Source organism: Anarrhichthys ocellatus, unplaced genomic scaffold (genome assembly GCF_004355925.1).
Source record: "Anarrhichthys ocellatus isolate YVR2014 unplaced genomic scaffold, GSC_Weel_1.0 scaffold1, whole genome shotgun sequence".
Classification (NCBI taxonomy): Eukaryota; Metazoa; Chordata; class Actinopteri; order Perciformes; family Anarhichadidae; genus Anarrhichthys; species Anarrhichthys ocellatus.
In genome coordinates, this window is record NW_022280031.1 from 18,182,719 (window position 1) to 18,195,144 (window position 12,426).

Consider the following 12,426-nt stretch of genomic DNA (forward strand, 5'->3'; position numbering starts at 1 on the left):
CATATGAAACTGTAAACTCTGATATGATCTGTCGTCATATGAAACTGCACACTGAGGAGTTGCTGTGTGCAGAAAAGCCTGAAGAGATAACAAACGCAATTTGGTTCTTTTCTTGGACTAGTTGTTCAGTTCGATAAGTGCTCCGAGGCTCTGACTGTTGGAAATTTGGTGCAAGTCCAACCCGAATTACTAGAAAAGATGTTGTCATTTTGAGGTACTGACTGCAAAGTAAAACACATCCACGTTAAGATTGGCTCAGAGCAAGTTACGTTGTTTACAATACGAGAGAGACAAAGACAGGTGGACGGAAAAACAACCTCAGGAGTTGCCACCAGCAGGCTGGTGTTTTAGACCGGTGTCCCAACGTGTTGTTGTTTTACTTCCTTAGTTTGTGACGTTCGTGACATCTTTTCCTGTCACATCATTTCTGTACGTATTTTACATATTTTACGTACTTATTTTATGCCCAACCATGATGTTTCTCCGAGGCGACAACCTCCGTTTCTGCCGAGTGAAGACGATGCTGAAGTGTCTTAAAACTTGAATTCTCTCTACTCTATTCTCTGAAGCGAATGAGTGCTTGTGTTGATCCACATAAGGAGAACTCTGGATGGAAATATGACATTTGTTTGTTTCATGTATTATTGTGAGGAAGGTCACATGACATCAGTGAGGAGCGATGCATGCTTCATGTCCATTATCAGTTCACTAAATCTGTTTCTATTGCACTTTTCGCTTACGATACACCAACTTCTCCAACTCAGCCAGGCAGACCTTTTAGGAATATTACAAGTTTAATTAAATTTATTCTTAAATTTTCACTCAGACATTTTCAATTTGCGCATAATAACAGGATGAAAACACACTTACAGTCAGTTTTTCATTGAACAGAGAAAAACTAATCAAAGCAAAAGATGGAAAAAAGTGAACCTTTCTTCCTCTAACACACACACACACACACGCACACGCACACACACGCACACACACTATGGGCAAGGCAGCAGGGAAGTGAAGTTGTCAGAGGTGGTTGGAAAGTCGCTGCTGGTCTATTGAGACCGAAAAAAACAACCCTCACTCCCCTTAAAACCTGTGTGCTGAGAGAGATTAGCTCGTAGCTCGTTTGTGTGTGTGTGTGTGTGTGTGTGTGTGCTACATCTGCATGTTTCTGCATCCTTGCTACCGTCTCAATGAGTGTTTTATGCATGAATCTGTGTATGTATCAGTAGTCGGTCAGTGTGTATCTGTGCATACTGCATTAGTGAGTGTGTATTTGGGCATCCCTATGAGAGATTTCCTTCAAGGCTCCGAAAGAGAGAGAAAGAAAGGATGGAGAGAGGGGAAGAGAGAGGTGGAAGGAGGCAAAATAAGCAGTCAGGAAAATGAATCATGTCAGCTTGCTCCTCCACACACACACACACACACACACACACACACACACACACACACACAGAGTCTCGAGACACTTGAGATCACATTTCATGTTGCACATGGTCAGAGTTTTTCTCATCTTGTCTCTGCATCTCCTTTCCTCTCCTCTTTCAGATTCCCTCCTTCTCTCTCTCTCTCTCTCTCTCTCTCTCTCTCCCTCGCTCTGAGAGTTTCAAGTGCAAATGAATCCACACTCCGAGGATTATGGGCAAGTACTTTGAAGTGGCAAATGATGGCCTCCTGTGGCGCGGTGCAGGAAACACGCATGCACACAGAAAAGCACAACACAGACACCCACGTGCAGGCGTGTGCGTGCACACACACACACATGCACTTTTACATATGGCACACACAGATGTCCAGACTATGCAAACACACACAAACACACAAAGAGCAGCTACCTAATCTGCACACATGCACTCATTTTCTCTCTCTGAGTCAGAGAACATCTGCCATTCTCGGACGTAAGCTCCTCGTGGTTTGAATAAAATGAAGTTAAATTAGAAATGTAGTATTCATATGAAACAGGGTTTAGGTTTGCAACAATGCATTACATTATTTCTTTACTATTTCAGTCTTCATGTTGGTTTGTTGTGTCAGTCTCCTCCTCTCATGTTGTGAACCTCTCTGCCTCTCTGTCTTCACTTCACTGAAGCCGTCGCTACTGTTAATTCCCTCTGCTTCTTTCTCTCTGAGTCTATACCTCCCCCTGCTGTGCGTCTTCATTCTATCACTCCCGCACTGCAGGAGACAAAAGAGGACAGATGGAGACTTAAAAACTGTCTGACAACAACACAAGAGATATGAAAGGACATCCGGGTAAACAGTAGAGACAGGAAGAAAGGGTGGAAGAGTGAGGTGAAGGAAGGAGAGACGGAGAGTAAAATGACAGAGAGAGAAGAGGAAGAGGAAGGAAAGGCAAAAGAGACTTCTCCTATTATCATACAATTATATGAAATATAATATAAAATATGTCTGTCTGTGTATTTCTTTCGCAGATCTCAAGAACCGTCCATCCGATCCTCAATATTGTCGGGTGTATAGTCGGGGACTCAAGGACGTGCATTGTCGAAGTTGGTGCAATTTGGAGATGCGACAAATTCAACAGTAATGAACTAACTGACTGACTGCAGTTCCCTTCTGCTGCTGGATGTACTAACGTTACAACTCACAGCAATAGTTAGGTATTTTAAAGAGCCTTTCATTTCATCACTATCAAGGACCAGAAACACAAAGAACAACATCTGCAGGAATATCTTTCAACCAGTCACTCAGTCAACAGTTCAGTCCAGAAAACCAGAACCTCTAAGTGTGACGGGACAAACGGATCAAAAGGGAGCCGGCAAAAGGAATTAAATAACCTTCACGAATGTCCTTTAAAATACTTTCATCACATTTATGAACATCAGATTAATTGGAACAGTCGATCGTGATACACTTTAGATTTTAGGTTATGTGGTGCTGCCCTCAGACAAAGACAGAGAGGGGAATGAAAATGTCTGCAGTAATATATATACGTAAATATATATATATGGGCATCAATAAAGAAACAGAGAGGATGACACATGGAGATAGAAATAACAAAACACGCTGGAAGACCAATTTAGCAAGAGAGACAGAAAGGAGACGGCAGGAAAAAAAACTGCAATAAATCAGGAAATTTGTGAAAAAAGTAGATATCAAGATAAAAATGAGATGGAGAGGGAAGAGACGGGAGGAGCGGGTTGGAGTGCAAATCAGCAGGTTTCCTGGCGTCGCTGACTGGAAGTCGGGCGAGTTTGAAATGCAAATTAACCCCGAATCTGCTTTCTGCTCTTCCTCGCTGGAATGTGCGGTGCCAGCTACCCGACCTGTCAGTGCTCTCATGACTCACTCTCATTGCTCCCTCTGCTCTCCCTCTGCTCTTCCTCTGCTGTATGGCCTTTCCTCTCTTCCTCCTCTTGCTGGATTCAGGCCGCCAGGTTTGGATTACACACAGGTTTTTTTTTTATCAGTGTTTCTTGTTAGGGTGGATGTTCAACACATGGAGCTATAATGAGTCAAAGACACCGGTGGTTCTATTAATCTGTAGACAGCAAAGAAGAAGTGGACGCAGTCACCACGACTTCACCCGTCGGTTTGTGCACTACGGCTTTTGAAGCCTTGCGTTCGGTACTTCGGTCGTCACCTCTTGTTTTTTTGCCACCAGAAAATAAACAAGAGTACAACTAACCACTAAATGAGATATTTACAGGTAACAAAATGTTACTATTAACTTTGACAAACACAGTGAAAGGGTTAAATTTCTAAGTCAAAAACACAACTACCAGACCGGACAACGCCATGGTAGCGACCTGTCAATCACTGTGTAGCCCCGCCCTAAAGCATCCCCTGCTTTATGGTCTGTGTGACTCTAAATGGACCATAATGTACTAAATGAACATCATGCTGTATTGAAGAAGACCTGAAACTAGAGATTGAGACCATAAACTCATGTTTACAATGTTTACTGAGGTAATAAATCAAGAGAGAAGTAGAGTCATTTTCTCATAGACTTCTACACAACCAGAGGAGTCGCCCCCTGGTGGACCCTAGAGAGAATGCAGCTTTAAGACACTTCAACATTTGTTTCACTTTTCAGACCCTGAGGTTCCCGCTTGGTAACATTTTTTTTTCAGTTTATCCAACACGTTCTCATTCTCAGGTTGTCAAATACCAACGCTTTGTCAGAGTTTTGGTGAATATGAAAATATAACAAAAAACATACACTAAACAAAATGTAATGCAATAACTGCCTTTACTCTCAGAGATGCCAGAGATTATTATTAGTAAAGTTAATAAATATGTATCATCAGGAAAACGTAAACATTGGTCATTTTAGTCTTTTCAACTAACTTTGCTTTTCTCTAGTCGGTAGTATTTCAGAGTCCTTCAAGTCCTGTCATCCCTTCTGTCTCCGTCTTCTTATTTCATTCTCTTTCTAAATATTAATGCCCCCCCCCCCCCCTCCTTTTTTCTCTGTCTTCTTTCCCCCCTTTACTCTCTTGTAACCCGGTCTTGACATATTGAGGCCAGTATACCAACCGTGTGAAGCCTCTGTCTCTCTTTCTCTTTGTCCCTCTCTCTTTCTCTCTTCCTCTTTTGGCTTTTTTCTTCTTCTGCGGGCTCATTGTTGTCACTGACGGACGACTGAGGGAGCTGAGAAAGGCCAAGCAGCAGTATTTGAAAAGGTACCTGGAAGGGCTTCTTGAAAGTGTCCGACCGGGCCGTTGTCTGCGCTGTACCACCGAAACAACACTGGCACTCGTCACTGCCTTCGTTCTTTAGCCCAACGTGGAACACAACCCATCATGGATTATTTTTCACCCTTTCTTTTTTTTCGTTCTGTTTGTTTCTACTCCGTCTTGCTTCCTCTTTCCATCTTTCTCCTTTTCATGACCTGAAAGCTGTTTTACTTCTTCTAACATCTCATCCCTTGTACGTCCTCGTTGGTGTTTTTTCTTGTTCGTCTCAAACCTTTTCCTCCCATATTCCATGATTTATCTGTGTGTTATTGTGTCTCTCACAGCCTTCTTCTCATCTGTCTTTCTTGCTCCGTTTTAATCATCTGTATGTTCTACCATCTATCATTCTTTGGCTCGTTCTCTCTCGGAGCTCTCGAGTCAGAGGTCGCAGCGTAAACAAGCAGCGCTGCTGATATACGTACATAAGAAATAAATGCAGCTTCTGTTGTTTGTTCCTAGATCAACCTGAAGCCAGTCCTCAACAAACTGATTGTCCCACTGCAGCTTGTTCCTGACAGACGGGTCACATTTTGAAGTGGGCGAGAATCATAGTTCCCTCAATCAAACGTCACGTTTCAACACGATGGTGGAATAGAAGGGCCATTGTAGTCAAAATCCTGTTATCCTGCTCTACGAAATTCTAACATGGTGGAACATAACGAGTTCAAATTACGTAATCCATGTGAAGTTACATCAATTAAGAGCATTTTGTAATGTAGCCTACTTGCTTTAAATAAGTCAACATTGACTCTTGGTTGCACACAGGACTCTAACAGTTTGTTTGACCCATTAGGGGTGGAATGGATCTCAAAACACACGGTTCGGATCAAACATTCAAGTATTCATTCAAGTTTCTCACCAAAAACTGAATTTGTACACATCATTATAGAGTTATAAATGAACTTCGCCCAATACTCATTTTTAGTGAAGCGAGCATGAACTGAATGGAACCTCCGTACATTAGCCGTTAGCTTCACTGCTCCCAACGTTGCAAACTCTCCCTCTGCCGATACCAACACAGATGTTATTTGTTGACAATGTAACATTATCAAAGATTGGCGAGTAAAAAGCATTATTTGTCGATCTCCAAATAACGTATTTATTGAATATTGGCCGATCTTTGCAGCAAAACTGGTGAAATGATGGTTAAACTGTGCAGTTACTCCACGGTTCACATACGAAGCTGTGAGGGGGGTTCCTCATGGATTTCCTACATTCAGTGACACCCCCACCATCCACCAGCCCTGACCGCCCCGATCCCCAGAGTCAAGTACTGCAGCGGACGGGTTTACTGTGGAGTTACTTTAAAGCCCGGTGTGTCTGATACAGATGCTAAAGGCTTCCCTGTGCGTCAGTATCAGACGCCGAGGCCTGTGACAAACAGGCTGACTGCAACGTTCCACCAATAAGAAAGTGGAAGAGGTGTTGCTAATTATAAACTAACGCTGGTGTATAAAGCGTTGTTGAAGATGACAACTACTGTCAGGTCGTTTCGGGAAACGCTGAACTTGACGCGTATCCTTTCAGCCTCCTGGATGTCACGAATTGTTCTGACGCACTTCTATTTTTTGCAACAACAAATGAATAATAAAAGGTTCTTTTTTTTCTTTTTTTTTACATGTTTGTCAGATTTGTCTCAAAGCCTCGAGCGTTGCAGGGATTTGGAGGCAGATCGAGTTTTAAAAGAGTCACAGCGAGTTGAAATCTGACAGGAATGTTTCAATAATCCACTGTTTTTCCAGACTGTGAGATTTGGTCAATTCTGTATCATCTCTCCATGAGAGAATATTTCTGAAAACTTTAACATCTCTTATCGCGCTCATGCTTTCTCTCTCAAACATCCCTCCGGCGGTCTCTCTTCATCCCTCTCTTCTTCTCTTCTGTCACCCTCCTTCATCTCTCCCTCCATCCATTCCCTTCTTCCTCAACGTCTCAGCATTTACTCAACTGCTTTTTAAGTCTCTCCTTCTCCCACTTATCGCTCATCTCTGTCGTCCTCCATTACTCGCCCTCTCTTTTTCTGTCATTTTACCAACACCTTAAATTCTCACCTCTCAACTATATCTTTTTTTCTCTCTCTCACTCCTTTCCTTGCGTCATTGATGTCCTCGCTTTCGCAATATTTCACCGATCTCCCTTGATGGCACTCTGTCTCTTCACCGCCCTCCTCTTCTTCAGTCCATCTCGCCAACAACTGGCTTCACAGGAAAAAACTGACAGCTTGTTCTGAAACGCTAATCTTACAAACACCTCGTGTGACGAATTATGTCAACTGACTGCCTGGACTTGGTTTCTCTGCTGTCCTCATACTTCATTTAGGACACCCAAGGTTTACATCCCGAGTCCTACGTGTTGCTTAAACCTGTTTTGTGGTTTAGTTTGGAGGACATCTTTCATCTCCTCTTCCTGTCTACTTCTCTCTTTCCTGTTGCCCTTTTTGTCTCTTTTCTTTTCACCCCGATCTCTGTTGACTATTACCGGGACTGCACTGACTCTCCATTTTTATACAGCGCTGCATGTATCTCATATTTTCCTCTTCCTTCCCTCCGTCTTTCACTTTTTTCCTGCTTCTTTCTCTTTTTCCATCATTCCCTCTATCTCCCCACATTCATCTTTTCCCGTCTCCATTACTGCCTCAGTCCCTCCCTTCCTCATCTCTCGCTCTTCCTTTCTCTCTCTCTCTCTCTCTCTTCCCTCTCTTGGCTGGAGGTATAAATAGGACTCCTAATAAAGTGCTAATTAATCTCTGGTGACAAAATCAAAGAAAGCACATCTGCATTGCTGAGAGAAGCGACGGAGGAAAGGAAAAGGGGTAGACAGGAAGAGAGGGGGGGAATGCGGGGAAGGATGGAGAGAAAAAATGCAGCGAGGTTAATGATAATGAGAAGGGAAAAAAGGGGAGGACGAGAAAGACAGAGACAGATTTAGTCAAAATGTTCGGATGATATCTTCTGAGAAGTTATGATTCAAACATTTTACATTTAAAAACGTGATGGAGGGGAGAGAGTGGGACTGGTTCCTCTAAGATTGATCTTTAACCTCATTGAAAGATGTGATGGGAGTGAAGAAGAACTCTTGAGAAGGATTTATGTACAAAAAAAAGATCGGCGCATAACTTAGAGTCAGATTAGTCATCTCAGCTCAACTTCCACTAAGTTTCACCCGGTTGGACACTCAGTCCTCAATAAGCCCGTTCCTGCTGCTGAATTCTGCTCATTACTATAGAAGTCACTCATCTACGCATTATTGATGCTAAACTATAGTACCAACTTTATGTGATCAGCGGCCGTCGTCATCAGACACAGACGTCGCTTCACGTGACGCAACAGAGGAAATGACGTGTCATGTCTCTTAAACATATTTCCTCGTTTCCTCTCTCCTCGCATGGTTTCCTTGCGTCTCTCCATTTATCCCTGGTGGGAGGGACTAAGATGCAAGGAAAGGATGCAAGTGAGGGAAGCGGGGACGCAATTAAGAGACTTGGGATGTACCCTTGGTAAGGTAGGCGTAAGCAGAGGGGTATTCAGTTGGTTGCCATCTGCGGCCTCACCACTGGATGGCGCCACATATTACAAACTGTCCCTTTAAAGAGTGTTTCCTCTTTAGTTCTTTTTCACAGATTGGAAAATCCTTAGATGCATGGAGAGCATTCTTGATATTTCACACGACAAAGTTGTGAAAGTGCATGAAGGATCACCTCAACAAACCAGTTCCCTCGGGGATGTGCGAGACATTAAAACTCTCGACTGAAACTCAGAATGATGCTGACACTAATACACCCATATGCGTGTATGAAATTAGATCAAAACATCCTTTTAGACTCAACTTTTAGATCATGCGGCGCTGCAGCGACGGGGTTCCCGGTGGACGGGCAGCTAATCTGCAGAATAACCATCAGCTTGCCTCCGGAGAGAAGAGACGCCGTTTTGAAAGCCACCATTGCTCGGTCATTCCCTGAGGCTCGGTGTGTAATGGGTTTGATGTGACTTCACAGGCAAACCTGCAGGTCTTGGAATTATTAAGCTTCAGAGAGACTTTGACTTGGTGGTTCAAAAAAAATAAATCACAGGCCACCTGTAGCCCCTGCAGCACTACAGAGCAGGGCCACAGCGTGGACTGTTACTAGCTTCTGCAGAATGACTCGAGGGACTTGGTGGTTTTTTTTAGACTGAACAAAGGAACATTTCTTACTCGGAGCAGCATGGTGATATGAAGTGAAAGTGGGTTCAAGTCCTGCAGGGGAACAACTTACTTCAGTGGCATGGAGCGAAACACTGAACTAACAGCTGAACTGAGCTGACCTTCTGACCCTAATCGTGACCTGTGATCTGTGTGGCCTCACAGAATACCTCCTCAGGGTTTTATCATCTACATTACATTACATTACATATGTTTGTTCAAATGTCATGTAAACAGCAGATGGTTAAGATTGCAGATGCAGCGACATGCTGTGGAATTCTTTCAGAATACTGACGCTAATATTAATTTCACTCTCTTTCTTTTCACACGATGTTGCATAATGCTTTCAGTTCTTGTAATCCATCTCACAGTGAGGACTTTTTTACTTCTTAAAGTCACTACCAGGAACTATTAACTGGTTATGAAACGGTCTCAACTGATGCCTCTATATGACCTACGTAAGCAAACTAGATGATCAGCGAGAATATTGGCAATTTCTTTATTGTTGGTGATTGGAAACACTACAGATTTTATCCAGAGGGACTGACAAAATCAACACAGAATGAAAGTTCCTCGGAGTATCTTCAACATGTTCTAGAAGAGATCATTTTTAAAAGGACTTTAAAAAGAAAGTTTTAATGCCAATACCGTACTGATTATTAGGTCGTTTATAGCTATTTTAATCTATTCAGCTATTAAAGTATTTTAAAAGGTCACAGGTCATGAAATTTAAGTTTACTGGAACGATAAAAGCTCACCCAGAAATGTTGCTGACTGATGTAACGTCTGGCGATAAATTCTCCTCGTGTTGTCACGGCTGTGTGGCTCTGAACTTTGATCTTATCACTATAATGTCACTGATCGTTCATGAAGCGACTTCTCCTCCGTCAATCTAGAAGACAGCGTCTCCTAAATGTCATCTCCCTAAAATGTCATCTCCCATGTGTGAAGGCATAGAAATAGAAAAAGGGCCGAACAGACATGCCCGTTCAAGTCAAACGTCGCTGGAGGATCAGAGCGGCAGACATTTTCATGTGTACCGTTATCATTGGGGCCGTTGTAGCTGGCTAAGTTAAACTCAACAGACATTTTCATTTTCTCATTTTCTGTAACTATTGAAGCATTGTTTGAATTAGCAAGTTAGCAAGCAACTAGCCAGCTAGCTAGCTAGTAAAATGACTCTACTTCTGTGATTGGCAGGTCTCTGTGACCTACGCAGTGTCTCTACTTCACTCCTACCGCGTTCCAAATATGGTAACATCCGTTCATCGGTTGCAAGAAAAGCCAAGATGGCGACGAACAAATCGTCGAACTTAAGGCTTCAAAACGGCAGCCTACCAACCAACGGGGGACGTCACGATGACTACGTCCACTTCTTATAAACATTTTACGTCGTGTAAGTCGTGACGTGTTTTGTCACCACAACAACCAAAAGAAGATTGCGGTTTTCTTTTGCAGCCAACTAGTCACATGTCCACGGAAAACCGTTTGATGTCCGTTCTACTCCTATTTCTGTGTATGAAACTCTCTCATATTAATATGTGAACAGCAGTGGTTCCCTCTGAAGTCCTCATCTGTGGTTCTCCGTTCTTTCTTTACAGTGATGAAGTTGCAGATACAATGATTGGGGAAGTCACAGTTGGGTGTTTTACAGCAGACAGAGCAAGCCACTGCAGTGAAATGTCAGATTTGTTCTCCTCAGCTGTCAGAAGTTGCTCTGATTTCTGGAGACTTTATAGGCTTTTGAAATGATGTGGTGAAACTGTGACACACATATTAAACACCAGATAGAGGCAGCAAATATGACAGAGATGTATGTCCTTCACTGACTGTGTGGCAATAAAGGCAACTTTAACTCTCACTTCCTCCGGGTTTTCAGATTGTTGTTATTTTTATGATAGTAATCCCACAGCGGGCTGCAGTGCGCCCTGACAGGCGATAGGCGGCGTTTTGTCCCCATTTGCAGACCTTTCCACTGCGTCTCCAGGCCTCACTTCAAAGGTATTAGATCCCCAAATGCATAAATAAATTAGCAGAAGAGGGAGATGTGGGGGGGGCAGAGAAGCGCAGAGGAGCACCGCATGCAGGCGGTATATGAGCTGTAGGAGTCATCATCAAATGCAAAAAAGAAAGAATACAAGAAATAGTACAGGAAAGTAAAAAACAGCACGTTTTTAGAAAAAAAGAAGTGACGATAGGAACATCATAGAGACATAATAAAAGATGCAATTCTATTTAAAATCGTCTATATCTGGAATAACCATATTAATTAAAACATCAAAGAAGCCACACAACACACATGACTGGGTCCTCATTGAGGATTCATGTCACACTAGTGTTACTGTAACTCGCAATCAATACAATTAAATCCATAATGACACCATATCATTCAATTAATCACAATTTAAGAGCAACCACAAATATTCAAAAAAAACTATTTTCTTATGAGTGAAAAAACAAATTCAGTGCAAACATGTTTGAATATCATAATTGAATGAGATAATAATAAATATTAAAGGTTAATAAGCATTAAAAGCACACTTCAATTGTCCATATAACAACATTCACAAAGATAAAGCACAACGTTAAAAACATGCTCAGCAATTAAAACATGAAAAGGTAATTTACCAAATCACAGTGAACCACCAACTAATACCGATAATGCTAAAGAACGTATTTATTAATACGTCATCAATATGTTAAAAACGTGAAGCGTCTCTGTGTATATGATGTAGGTGGCGGGACACTAATGTGACACCATTAACCGGTCCGCCACGAGGGGAAACGATCGCCCTCTCAGCTACAAACAGCCTCCGTCTCCGGCGCAACACATCCGGCGCAGTCCGTAACTGCAAAGTGAGAAACGCGCGGCCGATGGGGGGGGGGGGATATTTATCCTGCAGCCCGCAACAAAGCATCAAGTCCCGGCACAGATCAGCCAAACTCATGATCGATGGCAGCGGAGGGAGAAAAAAGTAGCCCGGAGCGGTTTGACAGCTTCCAAGTTGCAGCAATAGGCTAAGCGCAGAACAGCGGAACCAACGAGGACAAGAATGAAGAGAAAATGTTTGTTTTTATTGAATTGTTTTTGTTTACCTTTCTGCAGCAGCCTTCTTTTTAATATGGCCTGAAGAAAAAGCATTGTCCCCCCACACCGGTTCCAGACTGGATGGGTGATTCTCTCCTCATGGAAGAGCAGATGAGGAAGAGGGAGGCAGAACTTCTGTCTGCATGCACATCCTCTCTCTCTCTCTCTCTCTCTCTCTCTCTCTCTCCCTTTACTCTCTCAAAGCACCCCCTCCCTGATGACACCAGCTGAACTGTAGGCTTCCTGTGTGTTGGTGTGTGTGTGTTTTTTTACACTCCTCAGAAGAAAAACTGGAATAAAAATCCCTCTTTATAATCGACTTTAATCACGTCTGTTCTCAGTCTGCTTCTGTTCTGACAGAGCTGATATTCGTGTTTCTTTGTGTTCTGCTCGTTTTCTTTATGCACTAATTTAATTACAGGACTCTCTCTCTCTCTCTCTCTCTCTCTCTCTCTCTCTCTCTCTCTC

General features: G+C 42.7%; 1 protein-coding gene across 5 annotated transcripts in view; it reads right to left on the bottom strand.

The window, feature by feature from the left end:
• The window catches only part of LOC116393707 (glutamate receptor-interacting protein 2-like), a 244,088-nt gene that overhangs the window by 69,441 nt on the left and 162,221 nt on the right, over window positions 1–12,426 (bottom strand). The window contains exon 1 of one of the 5 annotated variants that reach the window (XM_031866717.1): window positions 11,967–12,397. The exons of the other annotated variants lie outside the window; for them this stretch is intronic. Within the exon in view, the coding sequence (XP_031722577.1) occupies window positions 11,967–12,012 (46 nt within the window). The 5' untranslated portion in view covers window positions 12,013–12,397. Of the gene's footprint in view, window positions 1–11,966; window positions 12,398–12,426 lie in introns of those variants that run through there. 5 annotated transcript variants of the gene reach the window in all.